This window comes from Tupaia chinensis, unplaced genomic scaffold (assembly GCF_000334495.1).
Source record: "Tupaia chinensis unplaced genomic scaffold, TupChi_1.0 Scaffold000360_1, whole genome shotgun sequence".
In the NCBI taxonomy this organism is placed as follows: Eukaryota; Metazoa; Chordata; class Mammalia; order Scandentia; family Tupaiidae; genus Tupaia; species Tupaia belangeri.
Genome location: NW_006159856.1, coordinates 405,616 through 427,265, shown reverse-complemented (window position 1 = coordinate 427,265; position 21,650 = coordinate 405,616). Strand labels below are relative to the sequence as shown.

Here is a 21,650-nt window from a genome sequence, read left to right as displayed (position 1 = left end):
GACTGGGGTAGAAGGGACTGTGGCATGGCCATCCCTCCTGGAGAGTGAGTTCTTGCTTTTCAGTCTCTCTGAATCTCCAGCATGTGTAAGTGCCCAATACCAAAAAATCGCTCTCTCTCTCTCTCAAAAAAAAAAATCCAGTTGTCAACAAGAAATCTAAGACACACAAAGAAACACTGTATATTTCCTTGGCTCACACATGGAGAGAAGGCAGTGACCAGAAACTGTCCTTGAATAAGCTGTGATGTTGTACTTGCCAGACAAATACATCTTTAAACCAGCAACTCTAAATACGTTAAAAGAACTAAAGGAAATTATATCTGAACAATGAATGAATCTAATGCTTCACTAAATAGAATGCAAATATATACTAGGGTACAAAGATACCAATATTAAAGAAGAGAACCAAACAGAAATTTTGGAATAATAAAACTGAACAACTCAAGAGCAGCCAGGAGGCCTGGTGTTTAAGGCAGCTAAATCCCACATGGCTGACTGTGCAGTTTGTCATGGACCTGGCCCCTTGAAAAACATGCCAGGCGCATGTATTTACATACCTGCCCACACTCCTGAGACAATAGAGGAGAAGGGACTGAGGTGTGGCCATCCCCCAAGGAGGTAATTTTTCACTTTCTCTCCCTCTCTCTCTGGTGAGCACATGCACCCTATAGCAAACTAAAAAAATAATAGCCAAAATGAAAAGTACAGTGCATCAGACATTAGCTGGTAAAAGCAAGCATCTACAGCCTTGAAGACAGGTCAATTGAGATGATCTGGTCTGAGGAACAGACACAAAGAATAAAGAAAAAAAGAACAGACTCTCAGAATCCAGTGGACACCACCTATTAGATCAACATGCACATTGTGGGAGTTCAGGGAGAGGAGAGATAAAAAGGGGTAGAAAGAATATTTAAAGAGCTGGCCCTGCAACTTAGTGGTTAAGGAATCAGGATCCCACATGGACAACCGTGGTTCAAATTTGGATCCCAGACTTAAACACACCAGCCACATGTGTGCATGCCCCAAATCTCAACAGGATGGAGAAACAGAGAGGGGATAGCAGGAGATCATTTCCCATTAGGGAATGGTTTTTTTCCCTCTCCCTCGGTTTCTCTGGAAAGGGCACAAGACCTCTGGTCATTAAAAGAAAGAAAAAGATGGGGACCAGCAGGTGGCATGGTGGTTAAGGCGCTGGACACTTCCACATGGCCAACTGTGGTTCGAGTCCTGGACCTGGTGGCTTGCTTTCTCACTTTCCCTCTTTGTCTCTCTCTGTGTCTCTCTCTGATCAAATTAAAATAAAATGAATGAATAAGTAAAATGAAATAAATAATTCTTTAAAAAAAAAGAAAGAAAAAGAGAAAGAGCATTTGAAGAAATGGCAAAGAAAACCTCCTAAGCTTGATGAACAACATTAATTTTTAAAATTATTTATTTAATTTTATTTATTCACTCATTTATTTTAATTTGACCAGAGAGAGACACAGAAGAGGAAAGAGAGAGAGGGAAAGTGAGAAAAGAAGCCACCAGGTCCGGAACTCGAATCGTTGTTGGCTACGTGGGAGCATCCAGCACCTTAACCACCATGCCACCTGCTGGTCCTGAAAAACATTAATATTTACAGCTAAGAAGCTCAATGAACTCCAAGTAGGATACAATCAAAGAGATTCACAACTAGACACATAAAGACAAACTGTCAAAAGCCAAAGATGAGGGGCCAGGAGGTGACATGGTGATTAAGGTGCTAGATTCACACATGGCAGATAGTGGTTCAAGTCCCAGGCCCAGCAGCTTGAAAATCACACCAGGCACATGTGCGTGCAAGTCCAAAATCCTGAGCAAAGAATGAGAGAGAAAGGACTGCTATGTGGCCATCCCCTGGAGAGTGATTTTTCACCTCCCACTCCCCGCTTCTGGTGAGTGCATGTGCTCTATGGCAAAAATCTTAAAAAAAAAAAAAAAGCCAAAGACAAGATGATCTTGAAAGCAGCAAGTGAAAAGCAACTCACTATATACTAGAGATATTCCATGGGAATATCAGCTGGCTTCTCATCAGAAATCACAAAGGCCAGAAAGCCACAGCATGATATATGCAAAGGGTTGAAAGGACCACCAGCCCAAACTTCTTATCTAGCAAAATTATTCTTCAAAGTAAATTAAGACATTCCCAGATGAACAAAATGGAGAGAAATCGCATTGCTGGCAGAACTGCCCTATGAGAATAGTAAAGGAAGCGCTTCTTGCTGAAATGAGAGGCACCAGACTCTGATCCACAAAGAACGCTGGGAAACGTAACTGGGAACAAAGAACGCTGGGAAAGGTAACTACAGAGGCAGAGACAAGACAATCTGAATGAATGCACTTTTGTTCATGAACCTTCTCTTTTCCTATCTGATCTAAAAGACAACTACATAAAGCAATGATTACAAATCCATGTTGACGGGCTTGCAATCTACATAGATGTAACTTGTATGACAGAACCAGCACAAAGAAGTTAGGCGGGAACAGAGCTATATTACAATTCTTGTACATTATTGAAATTATGTTGGTGTCAATCTGAACTAGACTATTTTAAGCTGTTAATTGTAGTAATCAGAGCAACCACTAAGAAAATAACTTACAAAATAGTAAAAGAGACAACAAGGGAATTAAAATGTTACAAGGGTATTAAATATCAATTTAACACACAAGAAAAAAGTAATGGAGGAACAGAAAATGAAAAAGAAGAAAAAATACACAAAACAAACAGAAAAATGGCACAGCTAGCCTCATAGCACATTGGTTAGACGCTATGCATAGGCAGCTGGAGCCCACAGGCTAATTGCAGTTCAAATTTTGGCCCTGCTGGTTTGAAAAACATAGTGTGTGTGCCTGCATGTGCAAAAATCCTGATAGGATGGAGACATGAAGGAAAAAGGATTATAGACATGACCATGCCCCATGCAGGGAGGGGTCTCTCTGGTGAGTACATGTGCTCCTTGGCAAAAGAAGGAAGAAGGAGGGAGAAAGGACAGGGAAGCTAGAAGGGAAAGAAGAGAAGGAAGACAGTGAGGAAAGGAAGGGAGGGATTACCTTATCAGTAATTACACTTAATGTAAATGGATTAAATACTTTTCTCAAGTAGCAGAGATTAGCAGAACAAATTAAAGACATGATCTAGACCCACTTGTAGTGACCACACACACTGCAAAGATGTTGTACTCCCCAGACTTCAACCCTGGGAGCCTGGGTTTGATTTCCAGTCCAACCTAAAAGTTAGGTGTCTATGCCTGTAAACCCAGTGATTTAGGACGCTAAGGCAGAATGATAGTGACCTTATGGCTAGCCTAGCAACTTAGTTCCTGTCTAAAAAGATAAGAGCTGGGGGGCAAGCAGATGGCAAAGAGGTTATGTCACTGGACTCCCACATAGCTGACTGTAGTTCAAGTTCCAGACCCAGTGGCTTCAAACTCATACTGGGCATATGTGTGTGCATGTCCAAGATCCCAAGAGGAAAATGGAGAAGAGACTACAGCATGGCCATCCCCCTGGGGGGTAATTTCTCACTTTCTCTCTCACTGTCTCTGTCAGTCTCTCTCTCTCTCTAGTGAGTGCACATGCCCTAAGGCAAAAACCTCTTAGAAAAAAAAAAACTCGCCCAATGCAAAAACCTCTTAAAAAAAAAAAAAAAAAGAGCTGTATTTGATGGCATGTGCCTGTAGTCTTATCTGGAAGGTTGAGGTTGGAAAATGTAACACGATGAGACAATTTTCAAAAACAAAACAGAAAACTACTCATGATCCAACTACAATGCTCTTAGAACACACTTTAAATTCAGAGATAACAATGAAAGGATAGAAAAAGTGAGACTATGAAAATAACAATCAAAAGAGAGCAGACTGGCTTCATTCATATGAGGGTGAGTATTCCAAAAGTCCATGGAAATGTGTATTATGAAAAAAAATACATGATTTAAAAAAAATTTGTACCAAAATAAACTTGTGCTTTAATTGCATTTTTCCATGGACATTTTGAAGTCCTCTCATATCAGACAAAGACGACTCTGACAAAAATTTATCTAGAGGCAAAAGACATAATGATAAAATGTCACCGCCATCAGTAAGAAATAGCAAGTATAGGGACCAGCAACTGGTGTGGTGGTTGAGGCACTGGACACTCCCACATGGTCAACCACGGTTTGAGTCCCGGATCTGGTGGCTTGCTTTCTCACTTTCCTTCTCTCTCTGTGTCTCTGGTCCAAATTAAATAAATAATTAATTAATTAAAAAATAAAAGCAAAATACAAATCTTAAAAAAAAAAACAAAAAACAAAAAACAAAGAGGGACCAGCAGTTAGCGTAATGGCTATGTCACTGGACTCCCACATAGTCGACCACGGTTCACGTCCCAGACCCAGTGGCTTAAAACTCACGCCAGGTGCATGTGCATGCGTGCCCAAGATCCTGAGAGGAGAATGGAGGAGAAGGGATTGCGGCGTGGCCATCCCCCCAGGGGGTGATTTTTCGCTTTCTGTCTCTCTGTCTCTGTCTGTCTGGCGAGCACACGTACCCTATGGCAAAAACCTCTCCAAAAACAAAAACAAAAACACAAAGAAATAGTATAAACATGGATGCACTTAACAACAGAAATGAAGCAAAAGTGATAGGAGACAGTCTGTGACTTAGTAGGTAAGGTAGCTGGATCCCAAACAGCTGACCATGCAGTTCAAGTCCCAGACCTGGCATGTATCCCCGAAATCCCAAGAGAGAGAGATGGAATTGTGGCATGACCATGCCCCATGGTGGTGGTGGTGGGGATGCTTTCCCTCTCTGCCTAGTGAGTATAAGCACCCTCTGGCAAAATAATAAAAAACAAACAAAACAAGAGACAGAACTGAATAAAGAAAGAGACAATTCAATAATAACAGTTGAAGGTTTCAATACCCTCTTTTCAATAATGGATATAACAACTAGGTAGAAGATGAACAAGGAAAGAGAAGACAACACTATAAACCAGCTAGATCTAATAGATGTCTACAGAACATTCCACCCAACAGCAGCAGGATAGATGACCTTCTCAAGTACACATAGAACATTCTCCAAGACAGGATATATGTGAGGCCATATAATAACTGGATATATCAAAAGAAATGAAATCATACAAAGTATGTTCTTTGGCCAAAATGGAATGAAATAAGAAAACAAGTTCAGCCATGGTAGGGCAGCAGTATTTTGCAATGCTCCATGATGCTGAAGCCACATTAAATGGTTCTGGGTTTGTATCCTGAGGTCTCCGTGTACATACTGAATGTATACATGCGCCTATGACCCTGGCTGCCTGAGGCTGGGGGTGGAACATGGCACGGAGACCTTGGTGGTGTTGGTAATGTGGCCCCACTCCAAGAAATAACTAAAAAAAAGAAAAAGAAAAAAAAAAAAGAAGGAAATTTGAGAAATTCACAAGTATGTGAAAATTAAACAATAAACTCTGTATAATCAATTGGTAAAAGAAGAAATCACCAGAGAAATTAGAAAACACTCTTGAGATTTAGAAAGACAAAACAGGGACCAGCAGTTAGCGTAACGGCTATGTCATCGGACTCCCATGTATTCGACCACAGTTCGAGTCCTGGACCCAGAGGCTTAAACTCATGCCGGGCGCGTGTATATGCATGCCCAAGATCCCAAGAGGAGAATGAAGGAGAAGGGATTGCGGCGTGGCCATCTCCCCGGAGGGGGTGATTTCTCGCTTTCTGTCTGTCTCTCTCTCTTTCTGGTGAGCATACATGCCCTATAGCAAAACACTCTCCAAAAAATAAAAAAATAAAAAGACAAAACAAAATATACCAAAATTTAGGGAGATGAAGCCAAAACAATGTTTAGATGAAACTCCAAAGTTATAAATACCTACATTAAAAAGAAAGTTAAAAGGGCTGGCAGGTGGTTACGGTACTGGACTCCACATGGTTGACCACAGTTTGAGTCTTGGATCTGGTGGCTTGCTTCCTCACCTTCCCTTCCTCTCTGGTCAAATTAGAAAAAAAAAATTAATAATAAATAAAATAAATAATTATTTTTAAAAAAGGCAAAACCCCAAAATAAAACAAAACCCAAAGTCATCTGAAAGAAGTAATAAAGATCAGAAATTAATGAGATAAATGGAAAAAAAGAGCAATCAACAAAAGAAAGGTTGTTTCTTTTTTTTTAATTAATTTATTTATTTGCATTCATTCACTGTACATCATTACAGCATACAAAATGAGATTTTTCCATCCAGAGTACACTGTATATTGTCTGAATCAAGAATATCAACAAACATGTTATTGTCAGCCAATAATTTTCCATTTCTTGTTTCCTGTGTGTTTTGCTTTTTTTTTTTCCCATCCTTGATTCCCTCTCTCTTACCCTCTGCCATCTCCCACTCTCCTCCCACACTCTCTCTGGTATTTATGTTTGCTTTCTATACTCCCCCCCACATCATATTGAATTACTAAAGACCTTAAATGGATATTGGAAAGTGGAGAGACAAGAAAAAAAGAAATGAAAAAGAGAGAGAAACAACAACAAAAAGAGAAAAAAAAAAAAGACCAAAAAAAATTGTAATTACTGTTTTCCTTTAAAAAAAAAAAATAGAAAGTCTTCATTTCTCTTGTGCCCTGCAATACCTAGTTCACAGGAGTCATGTGGAACCTTCTTCTGAAGGCCTGGCTTCTTCTGCCTGGGTGGAGGACCAGAACGATAATTAAAAATATGGAATGCTTCACGAATTTGCATGTCATCCTTGCGCAGGGGCCATGCTAATCTTCTCTGTATCGTTCCAATTTTAGTATATGTGCTGCCGAAGCGAGCACAGTTTTCTTTTACTAGATCAACAAAATTGATAAATCTTGGGCCAGCAGGTGGTACAGAGGTTAATGGGCTAGGTTCTGTATGGTCAACCCATGGTTTGAGTCCCAGACCTGGAGGCTTGCAAAACAACCTGGGCACATGTGTGTGCATGCCCAAAATCCCTAGAGGAGAATGGAGAAGGGACTGTGGCATGGCCTTCCCCCAGGAGGATGATTTCTCACATTCCTTCTTTCTCTCTCTCTGGCAGGCACATGTACCCTATAGCAAAAACTTTAAAAAACGGATACATTTTTAGTTACTACAGTGGCCAAGAAAGAGAGAAAGAAAGATCCAAATTACTAAAATCAGGAAATACTATACACAAATACATGTAGTATATTATAGCGAATAACTTAGATGTAATGGATAAACTCCTAGAAAGATAGAAACTGCCAAAAGTGACTTCAGGAACAGAAAACCTAAATAGGCCTATAAGAAGTAAAGATATTGAATAAAAAGTAATAATAAAAAAATTCTACAGGGTCCAGCAGGTGGTGTAGTGGTTAAGGCACTGGATTTCCATGTAGTTGACTGCAGTTTGGGTCCTGGGCCTGGAGGCTTAAAAGTCACGCTCAGCATGTATGCCCAAAATACTGCAAGGAGGGGGAGGAGAAGGGATTGCAGTGTGGTCAATCTGTCTCTCTCTGTTTCTCTGGTGAGTACATGTGCCCTACAGCACAAGCTCCAGTCAGGTAGCCAGGAAAACACCCCCCCCCCCCAAAAAAAAAAAAAAAAAAAAACTCCACAAAGAAAAGCCCAAGGGATCAGATGGCTTTACCGGCTAATTCCACCATTATTCCACCAAAGTCTATTCAACACTGTGCTGAAGGATGAGGCAACTATGTAAGAGGATGAGTGAAAGGAATCCAGACTGAACAACAAATGAAAGGTTTTTGTTTGCCGATAAGATTCTGTGTATAGAAAATTGTTAAGGAATACTCGCACACACTCAACATTCCTGATATAGGATCAACAAACAAATATTAGTTTTATTTCTACACATCAGTAATGAGCAATCAAAAATGATATTCACAGAATAATTACATTTACAAAGTATTAAAAAGTATAAAATATTCAGGCCACCAGGTGGCATGGAAGTTAAGGCAGCTGGATCCCACATGGCCAACTCTGTGGTTTGAGTCTAGGACTGTGCAGCTTAAAAATCATACTCGTTGAGTGTGTATATGCCCCAAATACCAGAGAATGGAGGAGAAAGAATTACAGCATGGCCAGCCCCTTAGGAAGTGATTTCTCACTCCCCTCCCTGCCTTTCTCCCTCTCTAGAGAACACATGTGCCCTATAGCAAAAACTAAAAAAAGAAAAAAAAAAGAATAAAACACCTAGGCATAAATTTAATAAGTGCGACATCTACAAAACACAGTTGAAATAAATTAAAGAAGACCCAAATAAATGCAAAGATATCAGAAGTTCATGAATCAGAAAATTCATTACTAGGATGGTGATACTTCCGAAAGTGATCTATCAACTCTATGTAGTTCCTACCAAAATTTCAGCTGCTATTTTTACAGAAACTGACAATCTGACCCTAAAATTCATTTGGAAATGCAAGGAACAGATTAGCCAAAACAATCTTGAAAAAGAACAAAGTTGGAGGACCAGCAGTTAGCGTAATGGCTATGTTGCTGGACTCCCATGGAGTTGACCACGGTTTGAGTCCTGGACCCAGTGGCTTAAACTCACACTGGACGTATGTGCGTGTGTGTCCAAGATCCCCAGAGGAGAATGGAGAAAGGATTGCGGTGTGGCCACACCCCCTGGGGGGTGACTTCTCGCTTTCTGTCTCTCTGTCTGTCTGTCTTCCTGGCGAGTGCATGCTCCCTATAGCAAAAACTTCTCCAAAAAACAGAAAAAGAACAAAGTTGGAGGACTCATACACATTGAATTCAAAACTTACTACAAAGCTACATTAATCAAGATACTGTAGTATTGGCAAAAGGATATTTAGGCCAACATATCAGAAGTGAGAGTCCAAAAATAAATCTGTACGTTTATGGCCAAGTAGTTATCAGTATGAGTGCCAAGATAACTGAACAGGGAAAGAATACTCTTCTCAACAAACAGTACTGGGACAGCTGTATATTCACATGCGAAAGAGGGAAGCTGGATTCCTACCGCTCACACTACACGTAAGACTTAATTCAAAATGGATCAAAGATCTAAACTTAAGAGCTTAAACTGGGCCAGCCCCCATAGCATAGCAAGTAAGCCCTGTGCATGGGGAGCTGGATCCCAACGGCTGATTACAGTTGGAATCCAGACCTCCGCAGCTTGAAAAACACACCAGGTGGAACCAGCAGATGGCATAGTGGTTACATCACTGGATTCCCACATACATGACTACGGTTGAGTCCTGGACCTGGTGGCTAAAAATTCACACCAGGCACATGTATGTGTGTACCCAAAATCCCAAGAGGAGAACGGAGGAGAAGGGATTGCTGCGTGGTCATTCTTCTCCAGAGGGGTGATTTCTCACTTTCTATCTCTCTGTCTCATCAGTGAGTACACGTGTCCTAGGGCAAAATCCCTCTTTAAAATAAATAAATAAATAAACAAACCAATACACACACACACACACACACACACACACACACACACACAGAGAACATGCCAGGTATATGTATGCCCCAGATCCTGAGAGGATAGAGACATGAAGGGAGAAAGGTCTGTGGACGTTTCGGTAGGTCCACAACCTATGTGGGGATGCTTTCTCCCTTTTTCTCTTCGGCAAGTGCACAAAGTGTCTGGCAATTAAAAAACAAAACAAAACAAAACAAAAAACTTAAGACTCTTAGAAGAAAATACAAGTAAACACAAGAGTGAGTCTTTGTGACCTTGATTAGGCGATTGTGTCTTAGATGTGACATCCAAGGCACAAGCAACAAAAGAAAAAAAACTGCACTTCATTGGAATTAACTTTTGTGTTTCAAAAGTGGGTCACCAGGTTAAGGCACTGGACTTTCACATGGCCAACTGTGGTTTGATTCCCAGTCCTGGGGATTTGAAAATCATGCAGGGTACATGTGCATGGTGCCCAAAATCCTGAGAGGAGAATAGAGGAGAAAGGACTATAGCTGGTCATCCCTGCTGGGGGGTGATTTCTCACGCTCCCCACCCCACACGAGCACACATGCCCTATGGCAAAAACCAGAAAATAAAATATACAAAAGAGAGAGAGAGAGAAAGAGAGAGAGAGAAAGAAGAATGGGAGAAAATATTTAGCAATATAAAGGTCTAATATTCATGATATAAAAACAACTTCTTGCTCAGCCATGGAGGCACAGTGGTAATCTGGCACTCTCTGACGCTGGAGCCACATGGAAGATTGGGATTCATTTCCTGGGTCAACCTGTACATCTTGGGTGAGTGTAAATGGTTCTGTTATCCTGGCTGGGAAAGCTGGGGAGAGGATCCTGGCAAGAGACTCTGTTGGGGTGTTTGTCTTTATCGCTCACACTTTCATGAAATAAACTTCTAAAAAATAATCTAAAGAAGTTCTTACAATTCAAAGACAAATAATCCAAATGAAAATGGGAGATCTAAATAGACATTTCTCCAAAGAAGATATACTGGGTCATCAGAAAAGTCATGACATATTTTTTTCTATGCAAAAATGCGTCATGACTTTTCCGACAAACCAATGCAAATGGCCAATAACTACATGAAAAGGTGCACGATGTCATTAGAAAAATACAAACCAAAACCAGAATGAGATACCACTTCACATCCACAAAGACGGTTAAAATTTTTAAAAAATCAAAGCAAATGTTGTCAAGTCTGTAGAAAAACTGGAACCTTCATAAACTGCTGGTGGGAATGCAAAATAGTACAGCTGCTTTGGAAACCACATTGGCAATTCACCAGAAAGCTAAACACAGAGTTTACTATTGGGTCGTTGGAAAAGTCATGATGCAAAAATACGTCATGGTTATTCTGACAACCCAATATATAAACCAGCAATTTCTTTTGGGATATATCCAAAAGAAATGAAAACATACACCTACATGAAAACACGTACACTAATGTTCTTAGTAGCATTATTCATAATAGCCCAAAAGTGAAACAATTCAAATGACAGCGACGAATGGATAAATAAAATGTAGTACACCTATACACTAAAATATTATTAAACAACAAAAAGGAATGAAGTATCAATACATGCTACAATCTGGAAGAACCTTGTAAAGAAGCCAGACATGGGCCAGCAGGCATCGGTGTGCTGGATCTCACGTGTCTGCATGAGTCTTCTCCATGACGTCAGTGGGCAGGCTGTGCCTTTTTCAGGGGCATAGCCCAGTGCTGGAAAGATTGGGAGGCCCAGCAGTTGCCATCTCATGGCTGATCATGTGGCCTGTGTGTGGCAGTGCAAGTAGGGTAGTGTGAGTCCCTGACTGCATTTTTCTGCATGACTCTTGGACCCAGGGGCTTAAAAAACAGACTCGGTGTGTGCATGTGTGTGCCCCAAATCCTGAGAGAAGAATGGAGGTGAAGAGACTGTGGCATGGCCATCCCCGCATGGGATGATTTCTCACTTTCCCATTCCCTTGTTTCTCTCTGGCGAGCACACGCAATCTATGACAAAAAAAAAAAAAAAAAGGTAGACAAAAGGCCACATTGTCAATGATTCCATCCTTATGAAATGCCCAGAAAAGGAAAATCCAGGAACAGTAGCTGAGTCGCTGTGAGGGACTGGGGAGGGGGGTAAAGAGGAATAAATGTTTAATGGATACCAGGTTTCCTTTCGGGGTGATACAAAGTTCTAGAAGTACTTACGGTAGTTTTACTTACTATCACTAAATTGACACTTTTTAAAAGGGTAAATTTTGTGGTATGTGAGTTATATTTCAATAAAAACATTACTGAAAAACCAAAAAGAGTGAGGTAGTTCTGTGTGTTCTGATGCAGATCTATCACCAAGATGTCTTAGGAGGTTGGAAATACAAGGTGCAAACGGTGAATCATGTGCCACCCTCTGTGTTTGCACTGAAAACAGCAACTGCACTGACGTGTAGATTTTTCCTCCTGGGGAGGAGGCGAGGATTGGCGGGGGCGGCCTGTTCCAAACACAGAGCTGCGGACAGTCCATCGATTCTGAACAGCAGCTCACAAAACATAGGCCTTGTGAGAGCTTGCAGAGTCCCATCTGGGATATGCTGCCCACGTCCACATCCCTCGGCTCCAGGGGCCTATTCTGCAAGGACAGACCTTAACCAGATGATGGTGGCCCCCACGGCAGGGTAGGGGGCATACCTCCAGAGCATTTTGACGCTCCTTTTCCTTGCATTAAATATACATCATAAGGGACAGGCCACAGTTACTGCCAGACCTGTACCCACTCTCCTGTCCTAGTGCACTGACAGAGGTTTTTTTTTGAAAGAGTTGCAGACGACTAGAAGGGACCACAGCACACCTGACCCAGCCCCTAGTTCAGCGCATAGTTAAACTGGTTTGAGAACTTCTCATGCTTCTTCTGGTCCATCCGGTTCATGGCTGTGATCACCCTCCGTACAGCAGTCCTGTGGGGAAAGCAAAGCAAGACATGACCGGGGGGTTGGCTAGGAACCTAGGCTCCTGACTGTGGCCTCACTGGGACTGGGCACTGGTCCTGGGGCAACTGATGCAGAGTACTTGCAGACTTACCTATGGGCACTCCTTTAGGGCAGATGGGCAATGGACCCCAGCCCTGTCACTGGAAAGAAGGTGAGAGAGCCAGAGCTCACTGGCCTCAGGGCTTACGTCCATAGTGGGCCCCCAGGTGAAGGTGGCCCCAGCTGGGCCCTGTCACTTCTGTGGCATCCTTGCTCTTGATGGCAACTTCTGGGCCTCCCAATCTTTCCAGCACTGGGCTATGCCCCTAAATAAGGAACAGCCTGCCCACTGACTTCATGGAGAAGAGTCACGCAGACAAATGCAGTCAGAGACTCACACTACCCCACTTGCACTGCCACACACAGGCCCTGGTACCGAGGGGTGTGGGGAAGACGGTTCACAGCATGCATGGTCATGGCCTCCTGATTGCCCCAGGAGCAGGACCAGGTATGCCATGCATACCAGTTCTGATGCCATGATGCCCAAGGATCTGGATCCAGCAGAACCTGAGGCCATGATGTGGTTATGCCTTGTGGTCCCTGGTCCCCAGTACCCTGCCCAGGTACTGCTATGAGGGCTCTGCCATCCTCCAAGGCAGGGCTTGCCTGTGGTCACCCAAGATCCTTTCTGCATGGAGGGCTCCAGGCCACACAGCTGCTGCAAGAGGCAAATTCTAACCACTGTCTTCATTGTCCCCAGTGGGAGGGCAAGGAGGACTGCAGCCATGAAAGACCCTCTGTTATCACTCCTGCTGAGCTTCAGCATCCAGGGTGCCCTTCCCCACTTTACACCTGGCTGATCCACAGGAAACCAACCTCACAACTTCAGAGTAGAGTGGCCAGGCCCTCTCTGGACTGGTGGATGTGATGCTGGGGTTCTGTTGGGGTGTGCTGGGGCCCACCCTGTACTAAGTGCCACGGGAGCCTCCCTGCAGCCTACATGGACCCCTCTGCCCCAGCAAGGTGGGAGCTGCTCAGTCCCTGAGGTCAGAGAGCGTGGGGCCCACAGAAGCTGCATGTGAATGCCATAGGGGCTGCCCTCCTGTTCAACCCACCCGGACTGGGTATGTGGCAACACCAGCCAGGAGAGCAGGAAGTGGTCTCCTCTGACAGAGTGCACCACACCTTCAGAGTGCATCCTGGTCAGAGGACCTCTGGGGACAGTTGACAAGCTATGGCTGCCTCACTGTCACTGCAAACAAACTGGTACTTGCAAGGCCTTGGCTTAATCTGAGATGGGAGGCAACAGTTTCATAGGCTTTCAAAACATATATTAAATATTTTCTGTGTCAGAACAAGTCAACGAGAAGATAAAAGCCCCACCTTTCCGGTGGCCAGTAGCTCTGGACAATGGGCACCGGGGTACTGGGTGGCCTTTCCACTCTGACCCTGCTGAGGCCCCCACAGCTACGCTGGGCTGCAGCAACACTGTGGCTGGTCTTCCTGGGGGCACCAAGGCCAAGCTCCCCTGGGGCTGCCAGGAGCAGCAGTCCCCATCGAGTCAGCCTTTGTAACCACCCTCCCTGAGTCACCAGTGGGATGCCTGTGGGCACTGACCTGGGGGCATATCCAGGTCGGCATTGGGCCCTTCTGGGTCAGATGGGCGAGGACGAGATGTAGGGCTCACTCTGCCCACTGCACCCAACTGCTACCAGTGGCTGGGGTGCCATTTATGGGGAAAACGTAGAGGTGTCTAGCTCCAGTGCTGGTTGCTGACCAGCCCCCACTGCTCCCTTGCTGGTTGGGACCATTCAAAGCCCTGGAAGCAGGCTTAAGGGTCATTCACAGCAGGGGGCATCCCTAGTGGCCCCTTGGTCCTTGGACATGCTGGAACCCAGTTGGTTTTCCCCAAAACACCCCCCATGGGGACTGGGAGGAGGGAGCTCAACGAGCAGCTCTTACTTGGCGAAGACCTTCTTCCCAATACGCGCCCGGGAGGTGTTGGCCTGCTGCCTCAGGTCTGTGAGGTTGGGGTACTTCTTCTTCTTCTTCTTCCCTTTGCCTTTGCCGCTGTACCTGGACGAGCCGAGGTCCTGCCCGGTGGCTGCCTCCACGTCTTTCAGAAACTCGGGATCCTGCCAGTCTATGAACAATCCCGAGGACTTCAGAAGACATCTGGCACAACTAGAGTCTCATCTGAAGCCTCCCACCCCCTGCAGGGCCTCATGGACACTGAAGCGGCTGGCCCACTGCCGCTCCCTGGCACCAGTAGGCCTGAGGTCTGTGCTGCGTGCCTCAGCTTCTCTCCAGAGTCAGAAGGAGGAGTGTGCATTGGCCCTCTGAGGTCTGAGGGCAAGACAGGGCTTGTTCCCACTGCTCTATACTCACCATGAGCCTCTGCAGCCCACACAGGTCAGGAAAGAGCCAGAGCTGGGCCCCAGAGACCACTCCCAGGACAGCCATAGATACTCAAGGCAAGAAGGCAGCCATGGCCAGTGGCTGAGAGGCTGGAGCCATCCACACACTACTTCCTGCCTGCAGGCTGGACTATGCCCCATCAGGCCAGTTCTGGCCCTGGTGGACACACCTACTGGCTGGCAGGTGTGTGCAGCAGGGACTGGCCAGAACTAGGGGTTGGAGTGGGCCAGGCATAGGGTCAGCAAAGGGCTTTCTTTTTCTTGGTCCAAAGGTAAGCTGGCCAGAGGCCCCAGAAATGTGAGGCAGGTGTTCACCACACAACGCTGTCCTTCCTAAGCAAGCAGGACATTGGTTTTCATGGCCATGAGGCCCTGCAGGCAATGAAACAAATGCCACATGTCCTAATGAGCAGCAGTGCCAGCCCTAGGTGGGCCCCGCTGAGGTCAAGGTGTTGACATGCAGGACTGAGGATGGCAGTGACAGTAAATGGCACTGGGGCTGGCAGGTGGCGTGGTGATTAAAGGCGCTGGATTCCCACATGGCTGACCAAGGTTCAAGTCCCGGACCTGGGGGCTTGCTTTCTAACTCTCTCTCTGTCTCTCTGTCTCTTTGATCAAACTGGAAAATAATAATAATAATAAAGTTAAATAATTAAAGAAAAAAACAGTAAATGGCACTGAGCCCCTAGGGGTCACAGGCCTGCAGTTCAGTCTCTGCTGGCTGTCTCCCTATGGCTGCGGTTAGGATCCCTCAGCCGGGGCTGGTTTGCCTTGCTGAGGGGTGGTACCCAGATCAGGAACGTGTGGCAAAGCAGCCCCAAATGCCCAGAACGAGGATGACCCTGTACACAGACCCCGCAAACTGGGCATGTCCATCGAGGGATGAGGCCACGCACCCTAGACAGACGGATGGCGAGGCCTCCCCAAGCTGATATTTTGAAGTGAAGGAATACGGGGCTGCACAATTCAGATACAGGAACGATTAATCCGAGATTAAGGAAAACTGTCTAAACAGTTTATCTCCCAGTAATAAGAAGGCGTCACAGTTTAGGAACCCAGTGAATGGAGCAATTGTTTAAACACAACGAAAAAATGCTGGCATCCAGTAGAGATGGAATGAGCATCTCAGTAAAATGAAGGAGCAATTTAAAAGCCTTTGAAGAAAATCAATAGATGCCGGGCCGCACGGCCTTCCTGAGCACTGACGGGCCCTGGAGCGCTGTGCGCATTGTCACCGAGGTTAGCGCCAGGGAAAAGAAAATTGCCCCGTGTGCGAGGGAGGCGGGGATCAATACTGTAGTTAGTAAAGAGATGCTATTTCACATCTGACTGGCCAGCGCCGGCCCGCAGCCCGCGGCCTGATACCTGTTTGTTAACAAGTCACCAAGGGCTGGAAAACCAGATACTCTTCAGGGCTGACACAAAAAATAGGCACTTAATTTGCTCCTGAGTGTGAGCCACCAGGGAAGGCCTCGCCCTGAAGATTAACAGGTCAGGGCCCTCCCTGCCACCACTCAGGGCCCCAGGGCCCCAGGCTGAAATCCAGCATCTGTCTCCTGTTTGACCACTGTGCAAAAAGCCTGTGGGTGATGGTAAGAACTGCACAGATGGGTCCCTGAGCCCAGCAGAGCTGCTCCCATAGTCCCCTGTCGTGGTCCAGGCCTGCAGATATGTCCTCTTTCCAGAAGGAAAGGATCCCGAAGCTTTCTAAGTCTTTCAAAGACAAATGTTCCCCGGAAAACAGACACAAACCTCAGCTTGGGTTTGACAAACCAAGGAACACTGAGGTGGATCAGAGCTGCCTGGGGGCCCAGTCCAGGGTGAGGAAGGTGCTGGGTTGAGCTCTGCCCCGGGACAGTGCCTCTGGTCAGAGAGTCGCACCTGGGAAGCAGGTGGCCAGCACAGGGTGACCTGCATGCCTGGGATGGGACAAAGCAATCATATGCACATGAGAACCCCACCCACAAAGGGTAGAACTCGAGGGAGAGCGAGGTAACAACATTAGGAGAAATAAGCTGTCTCTGGTCAATGGCTCGAGGTTCAGCCATTACCTTCTCTTGTCCCAGCTCCTTGATTTGCTTAGAAAGCAGGAGGAGGAACCCAGAACCCAAACACATAAATGTAACAGATAACCTCTAGACCATGGGCACATCCAGATCACTGCCGGCCTGGTGAGGAGTCCCCCAACCCCACCTGCCTCTGTATGTTTGGACTAAGGAATGGGGCTCCGCAGACCATGCTGGAGGTGCAGGTGCGTGTTGACCACACAGACAGCCCTCCACCTCCCCAAAACACATGCCTTACCCACCCAGACTTACCAGGGCGCCCCTGCAGCTGTTGCATCTGCTCCCGTGCCTTGTCCTCCGGATTAAGGGGCCGTCCCTCGTCATCCCTTGGGATGATCTTCCCATGGAAGGGGCACTGCAAAAAGGACAGAGCATCTGACCGTCGGGAGGGGCTCCACCTGCCCCTCCATCTCCACTGACCATAGCTAACTGGGTACAATAGCTCTCAAGATGGGGGCAGTACCAAAAAGTCAAAGTGCAAGCTACCTTGTAATCACACACCCATCTAGAGTGGGGGGGTCCAGAGAGCTGCAGGGAAGTGGGAGGCAGCTCCATCTTCCCTCCTGGATCTGGGAACAGAGTGGGCAGCACAAACTTGGGACCTCATGTCACTCTGGCCGATGAGAACCCCACCCCTCACCAGCCCCAATCCTGCAGAATCTAGACCCAACACAGAGCAAGTCTCAAGGTGCTGTCAAAGGACATCTGGTAAACTCATAAACAAATGCTAGTGTCTGGTCCTGGCAGAGTGCCCCATTCACGTGCCCATGGCAGACAATTCTCTGACAGCCAGTTCCTAAGTGATTTCTGCACACCAGAAAGGACCCTCCCACTGCAACTCCTCAAGACTCACAAGAGTTCCCAGCCCAGAACAAGAGTTGGACTTTGGGGAGGCAGCACTTCCCTCTGGCTGTCCTGCCCTGGTCTTCCTTGCCCAAGGAAGCCACATGGCCCTGTAGCCACTGGTCTCACCTTCAACCGGTCTTGGCGCTCACAGAGCCGGCCATCGGGCCTTCGGGCACGGCACCGGTGCTGCACAGGCTCGAACTTCCCCGCAAAGGTGATGTGGCGGCTCCGGAGCATCTCAGAGACATCTGCATTATCCACTTCCTCTTCCACCTCACTGGGCTTCCAGAAGCGGTGCTGGGAGTCAGATCTATAAAATGAACCAGAACCTCAAAGTCCACCTGGGGACCCCAGAGAAGTGTTGCCATCCTGGGTCCAGGAAGGGGGCAATGGCAAAACCCACTGCACCTCTGTCATCCTCCAATCCTGGGGAGAGTATTAGCCCCAAGATAACCTTTGAGGCTCCCTGGGTTACATGAGATGGTCACTCCAGCCCCGGTTCAAATCCTGATGCTGCATGAATCAGCTGTAAGACTGTGGGCATGACCACCTTCTGAGGTTGTCTCCGTGCAGACTCAGGACAATAGCTGCTGCCCTCAGGTGTGACCCCAAGAGTTTGGTACACTCGGATAAAGACCCCTTTTGTCACTAAGGGGTTGTGAATGTAGACCGTGATGATGATGAGAGGTACCACGGCACAAAGAGGAAGGAGTGGGTGGAAACTTGCCACCCAGCCTGTGGCAACAGTGCTAAGGGGCTGGAAGACAGACTTTGTTACAGATTATCTCCGATGTTTCTGGTGACATGCTGTTACTGTCACCGACCATTATCAGACGGTTTTCTATTGAAGCCAAAGAAGAGGGCTTAGACTGGGCACACCAGGGCAGGCATTCGCCACGCAGTGCCGTCCTTCCTAAGCAAGCTGGGCACTGGTTTTCATGGCTACAAGACCCTGTGGGCAACAAGAGAAAACAAATGCTTCCCCTAGTCACGTGGTGCCCAGGCAGGGGACGAACAGAGCCTGAGGGGTTCTCACAGGGACCCTGCAGCACCTAGGGCTGGAACTGCAGGTTGCCTCTACCTAGAGATCCTGCAGGCAGAGCCCTCTATCTCTGGCACATCACAGGACACAAGGGACTAGTGGGAGACCAATGGCCAGATGGTGCCGAGGGCCACCAGCTCTGTCAGCCAACACCCAAGGCCTAGGAGGTCAGGAGAAGGAGCACAGGCACCAAGCAAGGGCCCACGCTGGGGAGACAGCATCAGCAGACTCTGTCACCAGGGTCATTTGGATGTCTGTTCTGCTACCACCTTAGTCTAGGGTGAGATGGGGCTGGATAGGCAGTGTCCCACACTTGCAAAGGGCCCTGGACAGGCAGTAGATGGGAGGGGCAGCCAGATGTGCTGTCCTGGGGCCCTGACCCCACGGGTCGCCACAAAAATGGAGTCAGCCAGGCAGAGTTGAGACTCCATCAGCCTGAGACAGCCTGTTCCAAGCAGCTCCCCACAAGGGTACCTTCTGCCAAGTCATGAGTGCTACCCTCACTACTTCCCATCTGATAGGCAGCAACGCTGAAGTTTGGAAATGAATGAAACGCCCTCCACTGATTGCCCGGTGGGACGAATCCAAACTCAGACTACAGTGGCCCATACCACAGTCCTCAGCAGTATCCAGGTGGAGGGATGCCCTCCTTGGCACCCTCTCCCACAAGCCTTCTGTGCCCAGTGAGCCACCAAGCACCTCCCTCAAGCAGGTGGCCTTTCCAAAGAGGCCGTGAGAGCTGGTTTCAGTCTGGAAACCGGCCCCTTCTCCTCTGCTCCTCCCCTACAAGTGGCCTGGCTTGGCCCTTACCTCCTGGAGCTGTATCTTACCTGTGAGATGAAAGGGGTGAACCCAGTGCTTCCCAAGTCTCTGGATGCTGGCTGTGAGCCAAGGGCATGACCCTATCCATACAGTGATGGGCACAGGACAGGTTGCCCAGAGAAGCGTGCACTCTCAGCAGCCCAAACACACCCACGACTGACTGTGGAGCACGTAAGTTTCGAGAAACTGACTCTAAGCGGCCAGCCCACACTCTACCACCCACTTGCCAGCCAGCCCTGCATCCCATGTGCACCCTGCTGCTCGAGTCATCCCTGGCCACAGCAACAGATCTATAAGCAGTAAAGTTCAGAAATCTGTCCTGTTTTATGGGGGGTTGTGAAAGCACAAGCGCACTGGGCCTGGGGATGATGCGCTCGAGGGCCTGAATTCGAGCAACTCGGGGAACATGAAGACAGGCCTCACCAGTGGGGGCCTTGGTGCTGGCTAGGCCTGACTGCATCTTCATAAACTGTGCCACCAGTGTCTAACTGCCTGGGGACCTGAGGGCTGGCAGGACAGCTGGTGGGAGACACAGGAGTCCAGTTCTGGGTGTGGGACTTCTGGGAGGGGTGGAACGCCAGCCCCAAATTGTGCTGGCCTCTCCTGGACCAGTGGTTGCTGGCTGGTGTCCCCAGTGGCAAAGAGTGGCAGGGACAGTTCCCAGGTCCTTTCTTCTAGACCTCTCTGAACTACTCTGTTGGGCAGCCTGCCCTGCTCTCTTCCCCTGTCTCTGCCCTTTTCTTTCTGTCCTTTCCCCATCCTCGCCAGGACTCAGAGAAACAGACACATGGCTTATAGATGCAGGTGGGACCAGCAGCAGCATCTACAGTGCCTTGAAGACTGGCCTGAGCAGAGCAGCCAGCTGCCCTCAGGTCTGTCCTGACCTGGACCCAAAATGACTGACTGCAGTTCAAATCCCAGCCCTAGGGGTTTGAGAAACATGCCAGGTGCATATGTGCATACCCTGACAGGATAAGCAAATGGAGGACAGGGGATGGCCACATGACTACAGCCCTACTGGGGTGCTTTCTCCCTCTCCCTCTCTATTTCTCTCTGGCAAGAGTACACACCCTCTGGAAACTGAAAAACACATATATTTGTCCCACTATGAATTAGGTCAGGATGTGCACTAGAGTGTTTGCAAATTGAGCCCAGGCCTTTGGGGTGAACAGTAGCCAGGGCATAGGAGAGACGGCAGCATTTCTTGTGTCAACAGTTGGCCTTTTCCTATTTCCACAGGATGCCATGGAACAGGTCCATTCCAGTCCTGCCAGCTAGTGACACCCTGGTCCTGAGCCTTGCCAGGGCTGGGCTGGCAGGATGGCCAGTGCTAGTGAAGGGGCAGGGGCAGGCTGCCCAGGTGGGTCAGGTGAGGCCCCAGCTGCGTCGACACTTCATTTCAGGACAGAGCTTTGCCAGTGACTCTCTCCATCCCCCACTGTGTGAGGACTGTCCTGGGGGGTGGTGGCACGTGCCCCACACAGGCTCAGTTCCCACTGACAATGCAGCAAGGTCTGGTTGGGGACTGGTGCGCCCAGGTGGCCTCTGAAGGCCCATGTGTATGGATTTTTGTGTGGACAGACCCCTGCACACCCTTCTTGTCCATGGCTCCAGAATGAGAAAGCAGAGGCTGGAGCAGTGAGGAAGATAAGGAGGAAGAGTTTGGGCAGGAAGAGATGGCTCCCCGGAAGTTCCCTGCAGAGCTGCAGGCCTATGATCCAAGTCAGAGGAACAGGGGAAGGGAGGGACAGTTATTCTGGTGATTGCAGTCCCCAATGACATTGACAAGCTATCAAAAGGTCAGAAAGTGTCCCAGATTCTCAGCTCTCATGATGTCAGCACTAACAGAATGGGTCCAAGGGCCATGTCAAGGGGAGCACTCTCTTTTGGTCATTCCTTCACGCTCTGTAATGCCAAGGCTCAGAAAAAGTCCTATGGGACCAGCAGTTGGCATAATGGCTATGTAGCTGGACTCCCATGTAGTCAACCGTGGTTCGAGTCCCGAACCTGGTGGCTTAAATTCATACTAGGCATGTGTGCATGC

The 21,650-nt window shown here is 47.4% G+C and overlaps 1 protein-coding gene and 1 non-coding gene across 5 annotated transcripts in view; both read right to left on the bottom strand.

The window, feature by feature from the left end:
• Positions 1-21,650, bottom strand: part of UVSSA (UV stimulated scaffold protein A) — a 58,430-nt gene that overhangs the window by 1,921 nt on the left and 34,859 nt on the right. For 2 of the 4 annotated variants that reach the window (XM_014589491.2, XM_014589492.2), the window contains 4 exons: positions 17,869-18,052; positions 17,149-17,251; positions 14,376-14,556; positions 12,264-12,401 (listed from right to left, as the gene is read on the bottom strand). In XM_014589491.2, coding sequence (XP_014444977.1) covers positions 12,308-12,401; positions 14,376-14,556; positions 17,149-17,251; positions 17,869-18,052 — 562 coding nt within the window. In that variant the 3' untranslated portion in view covers positions 12,264-12,307. Of the gene's footprint in view, positions 1-12,263; positions 12,402-14,375; positions 14,557-17,148; positions 17,252-17,382; positions 17,466-17,868; positions 18,053-21,650 lie in introns of those variants that run through there. The other 2 variants (XM_006152882.2, XM_014589493.2) reach the window with 2 other exon arrangements.
• Positions 6,723-6,829, bottom strand: LOC114008613 (U6 spliceosomal RNA). Its single transcript, XR_003550124.1, has one exon. It is a non-coding gene; the product is annotated as a U6 spliceosomal RNA (small nuclear RNA).